This window comes from Artemia sp. Qi Xiang Cuo, chromosome 12 (assembly GCF_049724085.1).
Source record: "Artemia sp. Qi Xiang Cuo chromosome 12, ASM4972408v1, whole genome shotgun sequence".
Taxonomy (NCBI): Eukaryota; Metazoa; Arthropoda; class Branchiopoda; order Anostraca; family Artemiidae; genus Artemia; species Artemia sp. Qi Xiang Cuo.
In genome coordinates this window covers 31,914,346-31,937,518 of record NC_142805.1, presented here as the reverse complement: position 1 = coordinate 31,937,518, position 23,173 = coordinate 31,914,346, and the positions used below count along the sequence as shown (strand labels likewise).

The 23,173-nt window shown below is 34.9% G+C and overlaps 1 protein-coding gene across 2 annotated transcripts in view; it reads right to left on the bottom strand.

Moving 5' to 3' along the window:
• Nucleotides 1–23,173, bottom strand: part of fab1 (1-phosphatidylinositol 3-phosphate 5-kinase fab1) — a 191,218-nt gene that overhangs the window by 16,310 nt on the left and 151,735 nt on the right. For both annotated transcript variants that reach the window (XM_089097957.1, XM_089097958.1), the window contains exons 19-22: nt 17,281–17,508; nt 10,365–10,589; nt 6,127–6,302; nt 2,392–2,671 (exon numbers count right to left, since the gene is read on the bottom strand). In XM_089097957.1, the coding sequence (XP_088954083.1) occupies nt 2,392–2,671; nt 6,127–6,302; nt 10,365–10,589; nt 17,281–17,508 (909 nt within the window). The remainder of the gene's footprint in view (nt 1–2,391; nt 2,672–6,126; nt 6,303–10,364; nt 10,590–17,280; nt 17,509–23,173) is intronic.

Genomic DNA, 23,173 nt, shown 5'->3' with positions numbered 1-23,173 from the left:
TCATAAACTTAAATCAGGAAGTTGTCCTGTTCAGTAAATGTAACACTATGTAGGCTACTGCTCATCAACAGTTGAAAATCATAATCGTTTTTGGCACAGGTATGTTGTTTTTTTTTAAAGTGTGTTTCAGACAAGCTTAACAATTAAAACAAGTTTTCCTCGTTAACATTTTTTAGATAAGCCACAATTTATCACTTTGGAAAAACTATATTGCAGTGCAGTTGTTTTGTTGTTGTTGTTCTTTCGTTTGAAGTTGGTTTGGTGTATTATTATTATATAAAACAATAAGGTGCTTCTACTACTACTGCTACTACTGAAAACTCGCTGCAGCACAAAGTTACCCGAGGCAAACACAGCTACGCACGTTCCTCCCCCTCCCAATCTATTCAAATATAATAAAATATCCATATTATATTTATAGTAGTAAGATTCTACATTGTAGTTCTATATCTGCATTTTATATATAAATATATTTATGTGTTATTTACATTATTTAGCTACTGCTAACAGTTTATGGTGAAATCCAATAATATGCTAACTTTCGTATCCCGGTCACAGAGTTTCAAGAGGGACCTTTCATTATACTGAATTCTGTTACTAAGAATTTATGAATACATTTAAATAAAGTTTATAGATAAATAGAAATGGGCAAAAAGCTAGATGTGATACCTGTTAAGGAAGACTGATAGATCCTACATTTTCTATAACCATGCTCAAAACTGTCAAAAATGGTTAGTTTTGAAAGGATATTAGTCCAAAAATTAAAGGATTTATCAAAACCCTACAAAAGAAGCAAATTATTAAAGTCGTCTTTTTTTGGATTCAAATATTTCTAATTTTACCAGTTTCTTTTTTCTGGTGTGTCCATAGAACTAAGTTAGGTCTTTTAGTCTTCTGATAGTTTGCGATGGTGTTATGAGGAGTTACCAGAATTAATTTAAGTTTGGAGACAAATTAGCTATTAATTTTGTGATATGGTACCCTTACAGAATAGCTTAGTATTGACTGCTTACTTAATTAAAAAAAAAAAAAAAAAAAAAAAAAATTTTATTCAACTTAAAGTAAGGAGCACCATTAAAACTCAAAACGAATAAAAATTATTACGCATATGAAGGGTTGCCCCCTCCCCAATACCTCGCTCTTTACGCTAAGGTTTGACTATTTGTCCCAATATTTTAAGAACGACTCCTGAAATAAAAGGACCGTTTAATTAGAATAGGAAGGTTTTTTAAAAGTGCTAAAAACTTTAGCGTGAATAGCAAGCTATTGAGGAGGGAGGCAGCTGAATTTAACTTTCATGTAATTCATCCCTGCCACGACAACCTGGTAACTAAATAAAATATTAGACTTAATAGAACGAATACCAGTAGATTTCTGCTGCAAAAGAATTTCATTTCAGCAACAGAGAGATATCTTAATTTCTTTGTGAAATGTTTTAGTCTTTTTAACCCATGACTTTGCTGCTAGAAGTTTCCTCACATCTTATTGTACTGACCTTTAATAAGCACTACTACTTTGGATTTTTATTATTTCTGGGTTTTTTTTTGCAGCCCCTTGCATTATTTAATTCTTTTTTAAAGACGGACTTGTTCATGTCAGCTTTAAGCTAATTTATTCTACGATTTTAGGAGGCAATGGATGACATTTCACAAGAAATAACTTTCTTCAAAATAGTAGTAGGCTATGTAACATTAGGCAATAAAGTGTGTTTTATATAAGATACTATTTTTTTTTTTTAATTTACAACTCCACCAATAAAGGGGATATACCAAGAGTTTTAGAAATTAGAATCTATTAAGTCCAATTTCAATTTTTATTTTCAATATTCGCGAATAAATAAAGAACAACACTTTCCGCTAGAGAAAAAACTTATGAGGGTTTTTGGTCGCACGAAAGTCCCCGTAACTACTTGCCTGTTAAATCAAATATTTAATAAAATCTATTCTAAATAAATTAAGATAAATAGCCTATACAATAATAATAAAATAGATATTATAACAATAATAATAAAATAAAAACAAAATAACTGAATTAAAAATAATCGTGGGTAAATAAAAATGTGAATGAAAAATAAAATTACCAAATCCAGTTTCCATCACCCATTAATACAGGAACCTTATATTAAATATATGGAGAACTTTCTTAAAGAAGCTTCCAGATTTTGTTCTTAAGATCGATCCCTTTGATAAACCATGATATATATCTAAACTATAAAATTCTTAAAATTATAAGTATTGAATTTAAAGTTTACAGTCTTGATTCTATTGAAAAATGCAAAGAAAAGAAAGGTACCGTGGAGACGGGAAACGAGAAAGAATGGGACATATGTTCACACTAATTCTATATTACTTTCCCTTAAAAACCATGTCAAATATCTAGATAGATAATTACCTGCTTCTATAGATGTCAGGAGATACAATTGTTGGCTGTTTTCCTTGGCCACCAAGCAAGCCTGAGGATTTGACAAAAGTCTCCAACTTTTTATCCCAAGTAAAAGTCCTCATATAATCAATTATTCCGATGACGAATTCATCATTTTTATCATCAACACCAACCAAAAGAGAATAGTCCATTATAAGATGAGAGGCAAGAAACTGCGTATCCCGACTAAGTGCTACTTTGAGGACTGAGGAAGAGTGTGCCCGGATGTAAAAAGGGTTGTCAACCGTAACTATAAATAACATAATAGTTAATACATAAACTGATATTTTCGTTAATGGTGTCTATTTGTCGGCCTGTAAGTAATATACAACTTGATGGTTCAACTTAATCTCTACAAAATTTTTCATTCAGAACAGAAAAAACCACAATTTTGTTTTATTTGCTATAATAGCTGACATGAGGTTATCACCAACAAAATTTATAGGTACCAAATACAAAAGACATTAAATACAGAAAATAGATAATTTATTGCTTTCAGAGAAGCAAGTGCTACTTCAACGGCAAAACAACTACAAAATTTTTCAAAATTTTGAACACATTGTTTTGATTTTGGAAAATACTGGTTTCTGTCAAAAACTGACAATTTTGCAATAAGAAGGGGGCTATTATCCTTCAGTACCTATATCGTGCACTTATTTCTTAAAAATTCCTCCAAATAAAGGGAGAATATGGAAGAAATTCCCACCTTCGTATTGATTATGGACAATTGAAGACGTGGGACTAAAAATTGCTTCAAGGATCTCCCCTTCCCCAAAAGTCGCTGTGCAACTATACAATAATCTATGACCGCTACTCTTACTGTATAAACGGTCTATAGTATCCGTTCATTTGGAATAGAGTGCAAATACGTTAAGGGCAAATGCAGCACTACACAGCGGCGCTATACCTGGATCTAAAATCATGCCTTTTTGATAGTTTTAAACCAACTGTCTCATAATTTTTCCTCGAAAGTTTCTTGACCCTATTCGGGCTCATTTGGGCTGTTTTATTGAACAAGATAGGGCATTATATTTCTGCCTTAGCTTCAAGATTTGTTGTTGAATTCCGTTACTGCTTCCTTACTTTCATGTTTTGCCATCGTTGGTCAGTTTGGCTTCAGATCATTCCTTTTTTGGACTATAGTATCCTTCATGCGTTCCGAAAATCCAAAGACGGCTTTCCATGTTAGACTCAAATTTAGCTTTAAGAAGAAGAACAAAATGACAAATCTGTTTTAAAAACACAGACAAAGGGGAAAATGTGCTAAATAGAATGTTAATTTCCATCTAAACCTACTACCTTCTTCTACAAAACACCCTTAAAAGGAGAGTAGGCTATTTTCTTGTCAAAGACATTTCTTTCATAAGTATTTAAGGATACTTATTTTATCCAAATGTGCGTTAGGCCACATTAGATCACTTTTGGAAAAAAAATTACCGAGCGAAAGGTAGACCATGAACCTTCCATCTCAAGAGTCCATAATTAACGTACGTTTAAATCTCCAAGAATTTAAATAGAGACAATTTAAACTGCCCTCGTAAGTGGCAGTGGCGCCATTCTTGACAGGGGGCACGGACCCCCTAAATTTTGAAAAAATACATTTCTTGGAAATTGAAAAGTAAGTGGCGTGTGGATCCAAGAAAAGTTTTTACAGCTCTTTTTGAATGTTTTAAATCCTAAGATTTTATCACGAAATCAATAAGAATTCCAAATAGGGATAGGTCCTTTTATTAGACAGTGAAATGAAAATATAAAACAAAGACACTAAATATTTCGATGACACAGTCGGTCATCATCATCAGTAGAGTTACTAACATATCAAAATTAAAACAAACTGCTTTTATACTAAACAAAATAATCCCTTCCGGGTCAAAGCCAGTTACCGGTCCATTGACCGGTAACTTGACCGGTATGTTTAGTATAAAAGCAGTTTGTTTTAATTTTGATAAGTTAGTAACTCTACTGATGATGATGACCGGCTGTGTCATCGAAATATTTAGTCTTTGTTTTAAATTTTCATTTCACTGTCTAATAAAAGGACCTATCTCTATTTGGAATTCTTATTGATTTCGTCATAGAAAAGGCAGTGTGGTCATGGAAAATAATAGTAAGATTTTATCATTGGTTATACTCGAATGCTAAATAGGATAAGCATATTGAACTAACAACTGAATACAATAAGAATAGATAGCCGTTAAACAAACGAAAAATAATAAATCTTGTTAGTTGAATTTTTTTTTATGAAAACGATTTTTAAAAGATCAAAATCGTTATCGATGCTTAATAGACAATTTGCAAGAACCTCTTTTTTTCGCTTTCGCGAAAACAACGAAAGTCCATACTAAAACACTCGATTTTCAAATATAGGCTTTTATTCTCTCTCCTTTATTTTAAGAATAACAACCAGGCGTTAAAACTAACAAAATATAAGGGCTTCAGAAGCAAGCACAACGACCTCCATACTTTTGAATTATTCTGCCAAAGAAAATGGTTGACTTTAACTTGATTCAAAAGAATTCAAGTTTCCGTGTTCACAAAAAAATTGGTTTCAAACAAGAGAAATAGGATAGCCATGACAAAAAGAAACATAGGATTTCTAAAAATGATGGTTTATCAAAACAAAACTAAAATCTGCTTCGACATATTCTTCAACATCAAGCACATTGGCAAATAAAAACAAAAAAAAAAAAATCCCAACGTAAATTATAAATAGCACCCAGATCCAGCTACAGAACTTCTTTGTCACTTCTCTACTATTTATTTTATATATTAGATTTACCGAAACAAGCCACTCATCATTGCAAATTAAGCCGAATCATCAGAAAGAATATCAAACCGACAGTATTTGTTACAAAACGGACCATAAATTCCGTCTTTAAAGTTTTAAAATGTAAATAAAAATATTTCAACGGCTAACTATGTCAAAACCAAATTTTTCCCATGCCAAAGTTCCAAAACAAAGTGAGAAAGATTAACCCCTCCCACATTTTAGAAGTAAAAATTTTTTAGCCGAAAAAAAGTCAAACTAACTAAAAGGAATCCAAGGACATCCTAATATACACCAACAATATACGAATTATTCTTGTGTAATTTTTTCTTCAGCTATTAATTTGCAAGATCAAAAATTCTCAAACTTAAAAAGAACTACAGAAGAGACGTTTTTTCTACCCAGAAAGAGGGGCAAGGTCTTCTTAGGCCATCTAAAGGTAGCACGCCCAAATTTCCAAGGGTTTCCTGTTCCCAGGAGTTTCTGAAATTCCCCATATACGCAGTCTTTGATCCAGTGTAATAAGCTCAGATATCAGATTAATGCCCGATCCACACAATAGCCACACCTGTTGATAAAACAGCCAATATTTATGAATGAGAAGTATGTTTCCTTTATGTTTGATTTTACTACGGCGAAATTTTGAAATGGCAATAAATTAGTTAGAGAAGCCTTTAGTATCAACACTGTGCTTCAAGTATTGTCTGCTAATACCATGTGTTTGCATATTTTACCATTTCCATCATTCTTAAAGGAAAATTGGATTTCCATGCTTTCATCTTTTCTCATTTCAAAAAATTTGCCTCAAATCTTCACTCTGATTGGTCAATCATGAATTAGGCGCTTCACTCCAGTTTTTTTCCGGGGCGCAAAACCTTCATGTGTGCGATTTTCCACTAGTCATTATGATAATACAAGAACGCCGTTCAAACACATACCTTGAATTAAGTTCTCATCTAGCATCACTAGTTCTGCTGCACTTCGACCAGCAGTTGGAACCATTCGGTTTCGAACAGAGCCTTTCAGGTCATATGTAGCCGATATTTCACGTTTATAAAACAAATTTTCCATTACCAGAAGGTCTTGCTTTGAGGTCAAACCAGTTACATTGTTCCTAAAAATAAGTGTTTCAAACATTATCAAATGATGATAAAAACCAAACAATACACACAACAAAAGGCTAATTTAACCTAAAAAAAGGAAAAGAAAAAAAAAATAATAAGAACATTCTGGCAACAGATTCAGCGACCGCCATCAGCGGAAGATGAAAATAAACTAAAAATAGGACAAGACTAAAAAATGAAAGTGAAATTTCACAGTCGTGCAAAATTCTCTCTTATCTCTAAACACCTGTTTTATTTTTAACTAGTAATCTGAAGCTTCTCATTATCCGCATTTCAGCATCAGAATTCAATTTTTTTCAACGTTTTGTACCCTGGTTTAAGTAATTTCCTTTTTTTTAAAGAATTTAAAAAGTCTTATTTAAAAAGCCATTCATGCGATTTTCTCCCAAGATCTTGGGATTTTGTCACGGAGCTTAGGATCTTGGCAATAGTACATATATTCATATTCAATGGTACCCAAAAACTATACTAATTAGCCTACATAAATTATTATTTAATAACTTTGGACTGTTTTCCGAACCTTTGCCAGGTGATGATGATGACAGGTACTGAAGCAGGGTGGCAGGCCTGTTTAAACTAACTGAGTGAAGTTTATTAAACATTAGACCAGCAAAACTAAATTGATTGTTAAAAATATACTAATATTAAAAAAAATCCCCTGAAGCTTGATGACATTTTGTCCTTTCGAGGGATAAAGTGTCTTCTGTTTGTTTTATGTCTCATTTATTAATTCATAGTAATTTCTGCTCGTTTTGCGTTTGGAATCTTATACAAGAAAAATCCTTTTACCGCTCGCAGAAAAAAATAGTTTTTCAATTTAATTTCCGGTCATTTTTTCATTGACATGGTTTTTGTAAATGTTAATGGCAGTAGTGTTGGCTTATACGCTAAATTAATAATAACTAGTGACGGACTATTACTCAATAGATATCTTCCAGAATCAGAATCAAGAAAACATTCCCAATTCTCAAAATGATTCCATCATCAAGTTATATTTATAAAATAAGGGGAAGCCTATATTAAGTTTCAATTTAATATGAAATATACCCTTTAATATTATTTTCAAAAAGTTTTTGATTGTAGTAAGATATGCTAGTTTCTCACAATATCAAAAGCTAATTACGTCTTTTATATGAATAAGGTCATCTATTTTATATGCTTGTGGAGTTTCATGTTGCCAAAAATTCGGTTATTTATGTTAATTAATCAAAAAAACTTTTTGCACAAAATAAGTTTGTCAAAAAAATTAAGGGGCTCCATTGGAACCAAAATGAACAGAAGTATAATAAAATGATCAAACAATTATAAAGATACCACAAATCAGTATTGACAAATGAATGGAACCCAAAACAAACAGAAATTAAAATAAGTCAAACTCAAAACGAGCAGAAATTAGTCTGAGTAGGGTTCTAAACCCTATGCTTTCTAAAATACAGAAAATAATTTGTACTTTACTAAAAAAATTCATATGAATTTACTGAAAAAAAGGTGCATTGTCAGTTTAATACACACACGCTGATAGTTATTCCTTAAAATCCTAATTAATTTTTGTTTTCTTAAAGTTATAAGTGAAAATATTTAAAAGAATTTTTTTGGTAAAGTACGACAACGCTTTTTATAAAAACCTCATATGCCCCCAGGGAATAACTTACAACCCTTGCCCTGAGGGGTCTGTAGGGGGTTGTCATCCTCAAAGACATAATTTCCAGAACTTTCAACTACGTTGAAAAAACTGGCTATCTAAAAAAATGATTGTATGTGTTTGGGAAAATGGTGGGCATGAGAGGGGGGTTAGTTGCCCTCCAATTACTTTCGACTATTAAAAAGGCAATAAGCTATTTCAATTTCCAATGGAATGAGCCCTTTTTGAAGTTTCTATGACAACGCTTTCTATAAAAACCTTATATGCCCCCAGGGAATAATTTACAACCTTGCCCTGAAGGCTGTGGGGGGGGGGGCTTGTCATCATCAAAGACCAAATTTCCAAAACTTTCAACTGCGTTGAACAAAATGGCTACCTAAAAATTTTGATTGTATGTGTTTGGGGAAAAGGGGGGCGTGAGAGGGGGGTTATTTATCGTCCAATCACTTTCGTCTATTAAAAAGGGCACTAGCCCTTTGAATTTCCAATCGAATGCGCCCTTTTTCAAGTTTCTACGACATAGCTTTCAATAAAAACCTTATATGTCCCCAGGTTAACTTAAAACCCTTGCCCTGAGGGCTCTGAGGGGGTTATCATCCTCAAAGACATAATTCCCAGAACTTTCAACTTCGTTGAACGTAGTTGACCTACGTTGAAATGACTATCTCAAAATTTTGATCGGATGTGTTTGGATAAATCGTGAGCGTGGAAGGGGTGTTAGTTGCCTTCCAATCACTTTCGACGATTAAAATGGGTACTAGTCACTTCAATTTCCAATCGAATGAGCCCCTTTTGAAGTTTCTACGACAAAGCTTTCTATGGAAACCTTATATGCCCCCAGGGCATTACTTATAACCCTTGCCCTGAGGGCTGTGGGGGGTTATCATCCTCAAAGACCTAATTTTCAGAACTTTCAACTACGTTGAACAAAATGGCTATCTCAAAATTTTGATTGGATGTGTTTGTGGAAAAGATAAGCGTGAGAGGGGGGTTAGTTGCCCTCCAATCACTTTTGACTATTAAAAAGAGGACTAGCCCTTTCAATTTCACATCAAATGAGCCTTTTTTGAAGTTTCTAGTACAGCCCTTTCTATAAAAATCTTATATTCCCCCAGGGTATAACCTACAACCCTTGCCCTGGGGGCTGTGGGGGTGTGTTCTCCTCAAACACATAATTTCTATCTTGAAATCAAATACGCTTAACAAAATGGCTATCTCAAAATTTTGATTGGATGTGTTTGGAGACATGGTGGGCGTGGAAGGGGTGTTAGTTGCCTTCCAATCACTTTCGACTATTAAAAAGGGCACTGGCCACTCTCCAATCGAATGAGCCCTTTTCGAAGTTTCTAAGACAACTCCTTCGATACGAAATGCCCTAGTCTAAAGGAAAAGAAAAATAATAATAATACATTGTGTCAACATCGTTCTTTACTTATGCAGCGCGATTGCGTTGCCTATGATTATAGTACAACACCAAATTGAACAATGGAAATTGGAGGAAGTAAGAAAAAGCAGACATTTTGGCTCAGAATATTTCATTTGGTCCAGACATAGGGTTCAAAAGAAACCCCTGCATACGTGTATAAGCCTATATAAAAATAAAAGAGATAGAAATAAATTAGAGATATAGACAATATAGATATAGATAATATAGAGATATAGATAATATAGAGACAGCGATCAATTACAGAATTAGATATAGAGATCAATTATTCTCCTTCCTCAGAACTTATATTTCAAGGCAATTATATGCTAGAATACTCTCAGAACAGCTCCCCATAACGTTTTCATGGTACTTTCTAGAGGAAATTGAGCCTTGTTTTCCGTTATGAAGTTTTTAGAGTACATTACCGCCTTAGAAGCAATGCATGAATAAATAATGCATATGATTTCAAGGCCCCTTAATTATTGATAATAATATCATGCTCCTATTTAAATTATTATTTCTAGTCACTCCGGAAAACTTTAAGTTGGGAAATTTCCATCGTATTTAGGAATTCCATCCCAAGCGGTGTTGATCTAAATTAGTCTTTTAATGTTTTTCTTCAAGTCAATCGAGTTTTCTTTCACTAATTTTTTTTTTTGAATTATAATCTGATTCCTGTTGTCTAATTAGTTTGCATTTTCTACTGTCTTTTCAATTTGTATATTCCTCATTCCACGTGCTTCTCAGCCTCCGTTTCTTTCCTCAATCCAAGATAAAACCCATTCTTAAATCATAATCTTTCTTATTCATAGTCCTAATTCGCAGTCCTTTACATCTTTTCTATATGCTTCACCATATCCGTTTCTTTCCTCGACCCAAGATAAAGCAATTTCACCAATTTCTTTCCGAGACCTATCCTCGTAAATCTATCAAACTTTCTCGCAGGTCTCATCTTTCAACAGAGTACAAAAAGCTATAGCCTACTTATAAACAGTCCTATATGCTCCAAGAACTTTGCAAAGTGCAGTCGGCTTGTTCTCAGCGACGGACTTAGTCATGTAGGAAACATAAGATGGAGCAATATCCATTAGTGATTCCACTTCATGTCGATTCATCTGCTTGATCACGAAGCGATCATCTAGAGTTTTGCAGAAAGTAAGACCAGACTTACCACCAGCTGCTGCCCACGGAGCACAACGAGATAATGATCTACAAAAATAAAAAAAAAATACCATTTTGCAGGTTTTTTTTATACAATTTGACATTATAAATTGCGACCGGATAAAACTAAATCCACATTCCCCAATATGCCATTGCAGACTCCAATCTAGAGGCCCAAATATTGAGCAGCGTACTCATAATCTTTGAAAAATACTAAATTTGTTTGGCAACTCAGGAAAGTATTGAAAATTTTGCACTACTGAACCGTCTACTGAGCTTAAACTAAAATTCTTGCTTTTCAGTAAGGAAACTCAAAATGTGATTATCTAATTGAACTGAAAATAATTCGGACCCTTGTTTGAGGCAAACTATTATTATAAGAGATAAAAGACCTCAATAGCAAATTTTAAACTTTAAGCGAGAACCTCAATTCACGACTCTTTTAGTTACTTTGCTTTTACGACAAATATACTCCATCAAAGGACATTCGTTAGCCCAGCGCCCCATAGGGTCTTAATCCAAGCCACATAAAAATAATCATTATTCTGTATCAATATTCTCAGAAAAACCAAATTTGGTTTCTCACAGGCATAGGGAACTGAATAACATCTTTAATATGTCTTTAAAAAACTGACGAATCCATTTGATATAATTGCTAATTTTCACAACAATTATTAGGTCACTCAATATTCGGCAAACGCATTCACTGTATACGCCAGATACTTGCTCACAGAGGAGACGACAGGGTTGCCATCCCCTAGGTATTTATCACTATTTATAGTGATCTTCTTCTAGCTACAGATTTATAGTGATTTTTGTTCTAAAACTAGTGATTTTTTTTCCAAATCTAGTGATTTTTCACGATATTAATTAAAAAAAAACTTTTTCCACAAAATAAGTTTTTCAAAGAAAAGTAGAGAATCCCATTAAACCAAAACTGAGCAAAAATAAAATCAAATAATCTACCAAACGTGAAACTACCACAAATCAGCATCGATAAATAAATAAAGTCCATAACGAACAGAAATTATAATAAATAACCGAGTCAAACTCAAAACGAGCAGAAATTAACATGAAGGGTTCAAAACTCTATGCCTTTCCAGGGCCAGAACATAATTTGCACTTTACTGAAGAAATATAAATGTTTTTAGTTTTATAACTTTAATAAATCAAATAATATTAACATTTTGATTAATAAATATCAGTATATGTATATTAAACTGATAATGCACATTCATTTGTATTTTTTTCAATAAAGTGCAAATTATGTTCTGGCCTTGGGAAGTCATAGGGGTTTTGAGACATACTCATGTTAATTTCTGCTTGAATGTGTTTGGGGAATCAACAAAAATTTTGATTGGATGTGTTTGGGGAAATTATGGGCGTGAGAGAGGGGTTACTTGCCATCCAATCACTTTCGACTATAAAAAGGGCACTATCCGTTTCAATTTCCAATCAAATGATTCCTTTTTGTAGTTTCTACGACAACGCTTTCTAAAAAAAAAACAACTATATATGCCCCCATGGCATAACTTACAAACCTTGCCCTGAGGGCTGTGGGGGGAGTGTCATCCTCAAAGACATAATTTCACACTTTTTAAATACGTCGGACGAAATGGCTATCTGAAAAGTTTGATTGGATGTGTTTGGGGAAATCATGGGCGTGAGAGGGGTGTTAGCAATCCTCCAATCACTTTTGACTATTAAAAAGGGCACAAGCCCTTCTAATTTCCAATCGAATGAGCCCTTTTTGAAGTTTCTACAACATCACTATCCATAAAAACCTCATATGCCCGCAGGGCATAACCTACAACCCTTGCCCCGAGGGGTCTCAGGCGGTCATCATCCTCAAAGAATTAGATTCTAAAACTTTTAACTACCTTGAACAAAATGGATATCTAAAAATTTTGATTGGATGTGTTTGGGGAAAAAGCGGGCGTGATAGAAGGGTTAGTTTCCCTCAAATCACTTTCGACTATTAAAAAGGGCACTAGGCCTTTAATTTCCAATCGAATGAGCCCTTTTTCAAGTGACTACGACGAAGCTTTCAATAGAAACCTTATATGCCCCAGGGCATAACTTACAACCCTTACTGGAGGGCTATGGGGGGAGTGTCATCCTCTTAGATATAATTTCCGGATATAATTAGACTACTTTGAACAAAATACTTATCTCAGAATTTTGACTGGATGTGTTTGGATAAATGGTGGGCGTGGAAGGGGTGTTAGTTGCCTTCCAATCACTTTTGATTATTAAAAAGGGCACTAGCCATTTCAATTTCCAATCAAATGAGCCCTTTTTGAAGTTTCTACGATAACACTTTCTATAAAAAAAACTTAGGTGCCCCCAGGGCATAACTTATAACCCTTGCCCTGAGGGCTGTAGGGGGGGGGGGGTTGTCATCCTCAAAGACCTAATTTTCAGAACTTTCAACTACGTTGAACAAAATGGCTATCTCAAAATTTTGATTTTATGTGTTTGGGGAAAAGGTGGGCGTGATTGGGGGGTTAGTTGCCCTCCAATCACTTCCGAGTATTAAAAAGTACACAAGCCACTCCAATTTCCAGTTGAATGAGCCCTTTTCGAAGTTCTACGACAACTCCTTCGATACGAAGTGCCCTGGTCTAAATCGATTAAATCGAGATTAAATCGATTGCAATTTTATTATTGATGTCGGTTGGGAGAAGGGGGGGGGGGGGGATCTACTCTGGGAATTGTCTAATGATTTTAATCTTTACTTCTAATATCTAATCGAAACTACAATAATTCTCCAAATTCTTTTATTTGTAATTGAAACACCTAATAAGCGCAGATAACATCTTATTCTTTAGGTTTTTGGATTTATGTGCTAACATATCAGACAGTTTGTAGTAACGAATTGTAAGAATGGAGCAACAAGGCTGAACAGTAACCGAAAATATCGAAAAAATATCGAAACGGAACTTTGACATCAATCGATATATCATTGGCTTATTATGTTGATTCTCCAAATATATAAGGTTCATTAAGCTTAGTTTTACCCATAAAAGGCTAAGAAACTGTGAAAATTTGCCTAATTTTTGAAAGAGGAAGGGAACACCCACTAAAAGTCAAAAAATTTTAATTAAAATCAAACCATTAATTAGATTCGGCGTATCAGAGAACCCTTCCTTTACAGGTTTCAAGCCCCTATCTGCTATCTGCAAAAGTGTTGAATTTGTATTATTTGCCAGAAGAAAAATCACGGATGCGTGTTAATTTGCTTTTTTCCCAGGGGTGATTGTATCGAACCAACGGTCCAAGAACATCGGGAGAGGGCTCATTTGAACGGAAATTTAAATTTCTAGTGTCCCTTTTATTTAAACAAAAAGATCAGACGGCTACTACTTTCCTCTCATGTCCCTCTTTTCCCAAAAAAAATTGTTTGATCGAAAGTTTTAGATAGCCGTTTTGTTTAGCATATTTGAAGGGTTCCAAAGCTATACCTTTATATTTAGTATGACTCAAGCAGCCGCCGAGGATAGATCTGGGGACGACAGTGTTCTAAGGATAATAAGGATAATGTACGATCTATGAAAACCAGTTTCATAGCCACAAAGACAAATAACGAGTGACAGAATGCATTAGACTTGTATAACTTGGGCTATATATTTGCAAATTAGGATGGTGGGGGTAAGGTTAGGCTAGGTTACTTTACCCCAACTATCCCCTAATAAACAAATATATAGCCCAAATTATATTATTATATAAACTAAAGTATTATATTTTCATCATATTTTGGCATATCATGGTTGCAGCAATAGCTGCAACCTAGTAAAGAGCGAATCACAGCCCATAGTAACTAAAAGTTAAAAAACATGTTTTGAAAAAGAAAATGTCTAGGAAAAAAAATTGCCTTCTGACTTTCACTCAGGAATGTTAATTATTACTTTGGTGTGTCTTAAAAGTAAAAGATTACAATAAATACGAATTTAGAGTGATTTCGAAAAAAAAACCTGAAACTCTTCGAAAATGGCGTCAGATCAAAATGAAAAGTTTACCATTGGAATCAGAATGGTCAAAAGCCGTGTACAGGAAAATTATAGTCCCCCTCCTTCAACAACAAGATAAATCACTTTTTTTTCCATTGGTAGCACTGGTCTGTCTCCCATTTATTTTTTTTTCTTTTCAAGGCCTAGCAGGTTACCAGAACAACGTAGAGAGATGCTTAATGGCTCATTCACAAGCTATTTTTCATATCGACGTGCTTTTAATAAATACCGCCATCCGAAAGTTTCATATGGCATTAAAACGACACTTTTTGTGCTATTTCTCAAGGGGTGGCGCTAGCGGGCTGCCATAACATCGTAGACAGATTTTCTATAGCTCATATAAAAGATATTGCTCATATCTACGTTCTTAATATAAATTCCACCCTCTGCAAGTTCCAAATGGTACTAGAAATGGCACTTTTGGTGCCATGTCTACCACACCATCGTAGATAGTGTGGTAGAATTCCCAATAAAAAAATGTAATTCCTAATAAAAATATTGGTTGTATTTATTCTTTTATGATCTCTTATTTTACTTTGATTTATATTACGAAAATAGAAGACTCAATTTTACCAAAAGGTCACAATGGATATATCCGCCTTTTTTTTGTGTGTTTGTTTTTGTAGTTGCTGTTTTTGTTGTTTTCTAGTCCATTTTGTGACCTAACTGTAATATAAAAAACAAAATAGTACACACAATAAAATATGCCTAATTTTCAGAAACTCAAAGCTGAATCCATACAAACTTAACCCCTTCAATCGAAACCTAAAAGTTAGATAATAATTTACACTTGTTTTGAAGTTTTCTTGTTCTACTGGGTGACGTTGCGCTGTTAGTGGTACTAATAGCTTTTATTTGCTATTAAAGTCATATTTCAGCGCCAGTGGCAACGAAAATTTAGCGGGAGCGAAGCAAGATGCATTGTACAAAATCTAGGAGGAGGGAGGTAAATTTGTCGTTTTTTCGAAAAAATATCAGAAAAAAACATTTCCGCAATGAAAATACCACATAAAATAGGTGCATTTTTTTTAAACAGAATGGCAGGGGTACATGATCCCTCAATTGAAGCCACTCTACAGCGTTAAGGATTCACTCTTATCAGAAGACGGTTTATCGTCTATTGAAAGAGTGGGAAGTATTCGTTGTCTTGGTGTGGCTATCGACGAGAATCTGTCATGAAAGGATCACATCAAAATTGTTCGTGCGAAAGCATCACGTGGCGTTGGTATTATGAACCGGTTGAAAAATTTAATTCCTTACTCTGCACTTAAGTCACTTTATTTTACTTTAGTGCAATCTCATTTTGATTAAGCAGGATTGGTTTACCTAAATACTTTTCAGTCTAATTTAATTCCCTTCGAAAGATACAAAACAAGGCTGCTCGTATCCTTAAGTCATTTCTAGCGCCTCAAAAAAAAAATCAAAAATTTTGCCAAAAAATCAACTATATAATCGTTACATACAATAGTGGATACTCTCCCGGTGAGTCTTAGTGTCCAGTCTTCTAAATTTTGTTTTAAGTTAAATTCAACCGCGGAGCTCTTCCGAAATATTTTCGATTGTTTGCCTGTTATTTCCATCAAATTTATGGTCCTATGTCAATTTTAAATTCTTCTTAAGACCATAGGCGGGTGTGCCTTGTTTGCCTCTTTTTGAATTCTTGATCAGCATGCCTAAGACTCTAGGCAGGCATGCCTTTCCAAAAACTAACCTGACAAGTATGTGTCATGCATACTCCTGCCATTTACCTGTGCCCCAGCCATTTAAACATTTGCCTCTCAATTACTTTGGACTATCTGTCTTGACTTTTCTCTGTCCTACAATTACCCAGCCCAGTCTTGATGCAACCTATACAACCTATTGTAAAATACTTGATAACTTCAATTATCAAATAGACCTATGTTCTTTATGTCTCAAAACGACTGTTTTTACTCGATCTAGACCTCGTCTATTAATCCTTGGGCCAAAATGCGAGAGGTCAAAATTTACAGTGCGGTATGTGGTTCCTTCGATTTGTTCGTGGTTTGTTACATCTACGGATGCAACGTTGTCACTTGCTGTCTTTAGATCTCGGCTCCGAACATTACTCATACAATGCTTTAGAAATTAAGAATTTACTTTTGGTGAAGGAAGGTGTTTTTGTATTTTTTCTTCTTATTATTATTTTGTTAATGAGTGGATCACATCTTTCTGCACTTCCTACCTGCTGTTGCCCGATAATTGACATTGTTAATTTAATATTGTCTGGAATGAACGTGCGTTGACGGTAGGTCAGAGTGACATGTCAATGTTATTTCTTTTTAAAAGCACTTTAGGCAAGAGTATTTTTCCCCAGTGATAAGGTGTATTGTTTTGTTGTTGCTTTTTTTTCGTTGGTATACAACGTCTGCTCTCCTCTAGCGGAACAATGTAAAATATTGTTATTTTAATTTATAATAAAAATCCTCAAATCAGCTTTCCATACTCTTTGGGACACAGATCTTCACAAATGACCCAAACCCACGCTTACCCTGTTTTAAATTAATTTCTTTTCCAGCCATCAACAGTAGAATTGATAAAAAGAAGCCCAATCTTGAATAAATACTCATATCATATTTGGTACCATATTTTTTTCTAAAATACTAAGATTTGGCGATCTTATCATAATGATTTAGAATAATTAGACATGTAAAGCCCCCCCCCCCCGAAAAAGTTCGGTTCTAATAAGGCTAAAAAAACATATAGATTACCTTATAAACCCCATTTCTCCATCAGGCATAACATACGACCTTAATTGCTTAAACGCAGCTGAAAAATAAATTTTGCAGTAAAAATCGGTTGTAGCATCAGGAAATTGAATCTCAATATGAGCTGCACTGTTTGACGAATCCGATTCATCACTTTGATCATAAACTTGAGGCTCAGCATCATCCTTCTTAGTTTCCTTCGCCTTTCTATTATCCTTATGAACTTTACTCCTAAACAAAAGATAAAGTAAAGAAAAAATAGCAGATTTTCAGACACAAAAAACGGAAAGCTGCTATCCAAAATCAAAACAAGCTAAACATACATGTACAAACTAAATCAACATACATGGTTTTATAATTATTATTGTTATTATTTAAATTTTTTTTAACGCGAAATAATTGATTTTTACTAAAAAGTAATAATAATTTTAGTATTTATTACTAAAGTTTTATTGAACATAGCACTTTATTTTAATTAGTAGTGCACACATGATGGGGCTAGTCAGCTTGGAAGTAGTTAGGGCGGGAGTAATAGTCGTAGAAGTAGCCGTGATATGAGCAAAAGTGGTCAAGGTATGAGCAGAAGTGGTCCCGGTAGGAGCCGTTGCGGTAACAACAGTCGAGGCAGTGGTAACGTGACAAAATTCATCGTCAAAGGAAAGTTGTCAGAGGAGTAGTCCTGGTTGCAGTAGTTTTGCTGTGAGCAGCCGTTATAGGAGTAATTAAGTAGCTAAGGCGGGAGTAGTCGTGGCAGGATTACCAATAAGGTTGGACACTTTTGAGCAAAGTTAATTTACACATACAATTAATCTGTTTATGCAATTAATTTAATTATCATGACTAACTTATAATACTTAACGTTTAGTAATTTAGAGGCATTCCCGAAACTATCCTTGCGTAATAGAGACTTTACATAGGTACACTCATGGGCGTAGGGAGGGGGGGCAGGGGAGTGCAGCTTCCCCCCCCTCTAGAACTTCAAATTTACGCTAGACATTAACGAGAACTTTTCGTATGTTGGAATTTTTTGTTGGACGTTGTTAAAAAAGCTGGAAACAAACAGAAATTTCTAAATATCTTTTGCGATATCAACATTTACGTTTCGATCTTCAATATTGATTTTCGGTCCGATATATAGATAGGAGACTGGCCCACGATCGGTAGATTTTGACTTGTTTAATTCCCTATGAGTTGATTCAAGCGATAAGAAGTTGCTGAGCATGCCAAAGCAAAATTAACTCATTCAGTACCATCCGTGAAAAAGAAAATTAGAAATACTCCGCCATTGTTCCACCTGGATGCCTCTCTATCCAAGTGGTCAAGAGTGCCAAACTTGGGCCACCCCGGCACTGGTTCGGCCGTGTCTGGCTTATGTTTGGCCACCGGACAAAAGACCAGGGGAACATTAAAGCTGGTTTTTTGGCTATAAAATTAAGAAAGAATATGGTCAGCATAAAAAACTACAAAATGAATTTCATTAAGGTTTAAAAAAAACTAAGAGTATTAATTTCTAATTATACATTGACTGATCAACACCAAAAGTAAGCCCTTCCGCTAATCTTGTTGTACCACCTGTTAGTGGTTGCAGTTTCATTTCAACTTCCGTCTTTGAGACACTATCCGTCTCGTCAGTTAGCGCAAAGTCTCTTGCTCCAGTCTCCTTCCAAAAGTGGACCTTAAGTTCTTCAGTTGCTACTTTTTCAAATGTCTTGTTTCAAATGTCTTGTGGTCTGAACATGTGGTAATATAGGCCTCGCTCCAGGTGGTTAAAGAAAGCTCATACACTGTGACGGTTGAAAGCAGTTGTCCGTTATAGGCTTGTACTTTCTGGCGTTTTTATTGATAGCGTTTTAAGACAATCCATAAAACCACGGTACCAATCTTTATCTGTAATTCCTCCACTGTCTCCACTGCCTTTGCAGTTCCGTTATCCGGTACTTTTATGCTCTTAATAATGGCATAAGTGTATGCAACTTTACACGGTTCTGTGGGAATACAGTCAAAAGCACATCAGCTATCGTTTTCAAGTAAGTTTTTAGTCCTTTTTCTTGTTCCTCTGTAAATATTTATCATGTGTTGTAACAGGGTGTTAGGAAACTTAGGTCCTTACTTTTCAGAGGGATGTTCAGCTTCTCAACTTTTTTTTATGTAGTCTTGCAGCGTTCCTCTAGGGACAGCCATGGCACTTCTAGAGAATCCGACTGACTTCTTGTAGAATAAGACAGAAAAATTGCTGTTTTATTTTCTTCTGGATCCCAGCCACCTTTCATTCTTTTCTCTTCTTTTTTACTTTTAAGCATTTTATCTTGAATGAAATTTAACAGGAAAAAATGGAACTTCAGTTCACCTACTGTTCTGACAGGATTAAACAACGCCAGAATTAACACAGTTTTGGGTTTTAAGCTTGCCTTCAACCTTTAAATATGCTGTTTACACCGCCTTTACAAGCATAGCCCACTTTTGGACACCTTGGTACGGCATGCGGAATTTACCCCAGGTATTGTGACCGAACATGGGAGTTCGCTATCCCGCAGGATTAAAAAATACTAACAGCTAACTGGTGAAGATGGTGAAGATGGTGAACTGGTGAAGATGGCACGTCTCAGAAGCTGCCAAAAACAAGCAAAAAATAAGAGAATACAATGTGAGTTTACAACGCGAGTTTTCTAGTATTCGTCTTTAGGCGTAGGCTTTCAGACAAAAATTGAACAAAATTTCAGAGTTGATCACAATAAAACGCGATCCAATCTGACATTTCTGGTAAAAGTATTAATCAAGGTTAGATTCTTTAAAAACATAAACTACCATCTGCCAGAACTTTTAAAATCCACCAGAAGCCCCATTGGTTTTTATATTGAAACTGTTTGCTTTGGCTAGACGTGGGCCAGTCTCCCCTATATAATTATGATATTTAATTTTGCCCAACTGTAAACTTTTGAGTTGAATTCTTAGAAGAAGCTGTTATCTAACCATAATGTGATTTGTGTCAAATCGCTTTTGTGGTGTTTATGTTTTCTGGAAATTAGAAGTAGGATAGTGGGTCTCTTATATTATACTGTTGCAGGAAAAGTAGAACATGGAAAATGTTAAAGGCCGAGTTTTAGCGAAATATAGAATGACTAGTTTCTAAAGACCTATATTCAAAGGACCTCGGGAAGTATTAGTAAGACCCTTCCCCCCGCCATAAAGACGCGGCTGCCCCCCTATACACAAGATGCTGCCTACGCCCATGGGTACACTATGTCCGTATGCAATAATTTTGGAAAGGGGGGGGGGAGGGGGAATAGACCTCATGACCCTACTTGAGATACTTTAATTATACAATGGTATCCAGTATCCATAAGGTCTCTGTTTCACAATAGGCTATTTACACGCATCTCTGAGGGTAAAGGAACCATAATATGCACACGGTCTGTTGCAAGACAGATGTTTTATAGACACATTTTAGCATATAAGTGGTCATGTTACAGCTTTTTGAAGTCAGAAATTATACCAGGATTTTTAGTCTGTATAACCGGAGGGCGTAAAGTGAGGACATGAAATCTTAGTCACCCCCCCCCTCTGGTCACTCTTGATTATTCAAGAAAATGCACTAAATCACAAGATATTAACCGTAAGAAAGTAGTTGTATCAATTAATTGATTGCATCAACAAATTATTTATACATATAAATTAATCTTTAATTTGATATTTAAGGAAACATAGCTTTATAGAAAGCATCCAGTTAATACAAATCAATCAATCAATCAATCAATCAATTTATTCAATTAATAAACACAACAAAATACACTTCAATATAAACTCCCCCGTAAGGCTTTCTGGCCTGGAAAAAACAGGGGAGAAACAAAAAAGGAGTAAATACAAGTATTTTCAATATAATGCATTGCATTTCAACCTTTCAAAGACTCAACAGACACACACACACACACACACACACAAAACAAAACAAAAAGAGAAAAAAAAAACAATAATTAAAGACCCAAACAAAAAGCTATTTTATGAGACACCCCCCCCCCCAAAAAAAAAGGATGTAGGACACTCCAATAAAATAAGCCAAATTCCAAATATATATTTGAAACCAAACCAAAAAAAAAAAAAAAAATTATACAAACTCAAAACCCCTCACAACAAATGTTTCCAACCCAGGCTAGTGTCACCCCCCCCCCCCAAATAAAAATAATAAAAATTAAAAAAAATATATTTAAACATGAAAAATCAAGACATTAAAAAATTTCTTAAAATTCTTTTCAAAATTCCAAACGAGTGACATTCTTTAGCTGACTCAGGTAGGCTATTCCAAACGATATGACAAGCAGTTAATGGATTAAAGTCAGACCTCACCGATGGAGTAAATAGAATATTAATATTCCTTGAATTACGAAGATGATGCGAAGACCTATCAGTGACGAAAGAAGGAGTAGTTTGAAGGGCTGCGGGAACATCACCATGAATTTGATGAAAAGTGAAAGACGCGCACGAAAGAGTGTAGAGAGACTGCAAATCAAGTAATGGGCTAATTTGCTTGGATATAGAACAATTTGTCTCTTGTATAAGCATTCTTGCCTTATCACAAAAATTAGAAAGTGGTTTCAAAAAAGAAGAGAAAGTTGACATCCATATTGTAGGGCAATAAGAGACGTAGGACTGAACTAAGCAATGGAACAGAATTTTTAAAACTGATCCAGGAAAAATGTGTTTTAACTTCCTCAAAATTCCAAGACTCCTTGAGATCTTCATATTAATTAGTCCAATATGATGCTTGAATGAAAGTTTTTCATAGAGAAGAATACCGTGAAATCGGACATATCGTTCCTTAGGTCTACTGAGAGAGCCCCTTGAAAGCTGGATTTTAGATAACTCAGGGTACGCCAGATAAATACGGTAAAAAATTAAAAAACTTGACTTCGCAACATTTAGGGAAAGGAATTTTGAATAAAACCAGGGAATGACTCTCTTAAAAAGGTCAACTAATTTGGGAAGCATCTCAGACTCAGTTCCCACTACAGTACCAATGGTACTGTCATCAGCGAAAGCAACGAGAGTGTCCACATCCTGTGAAAACGATGGATTTTTTTTTACCATTGAAAGATTCAGGATGACACAGACGACAGCAAACTGTAGGTTTTTGATTCTTAAGCGGAACTATAATCTCATTAACATAAGCAAAAAGCAGAAACCGTCCAAGAACAGAACCTTGAGGAACACCAAACTCAACTTCAGACGAAAAGTGGGAAAAGGAGTCTACGGAGATAGTTCTGCCTGATAAATAGGAATCAAACCAAGTATGAACCTGTCCTCTTACACCATTGTGTGATAGCTTATAAAGCAGTATCCCATGAGTTAAAGAATCAAAAGCTTTACCGACACCCAGGAATATAGCAGCAGGAATCAGACCAGATTCAAACACAGTGTGGAGAAATTTTAAAAGAGTTGCACATGCATGCTCCGTAGAAAGCTTAGCTTGGAACCCAAACTGAAAATCATGAAAAAATCTTTTAGCCTCTAAAAAAGCAAGTAGACAGGAAAGCTAGGCCTTTTCAAAAATGTGGCTAAGAACAGACAGCAAAGATATAGGGCGATATTGGCTGGGTTACTTCTTGGTCCACCTTTATATAAAAAAATTACTCTAGCTCACTTAAGAGAACTGGGGAAAATCCCATTTTCAAAAGAAAGATTTATAAGCTTTGTCAATGGAGAAATAATTGAAGGAAGAATGAACTTAACTACCATAGTTGGAATACAGTCAGGGCCAGACGACGAAGAACCCTTCAAGCTATTTACAATCCTGGCCACTTCAACATCAGAAGCCGGATATTGATTTGAGACAAGGCGGACCAAGATAAGATTTGTAATCTGGTTGTGACTGTGAAGACCTGACTGAAGAAGCAGTGGTTTT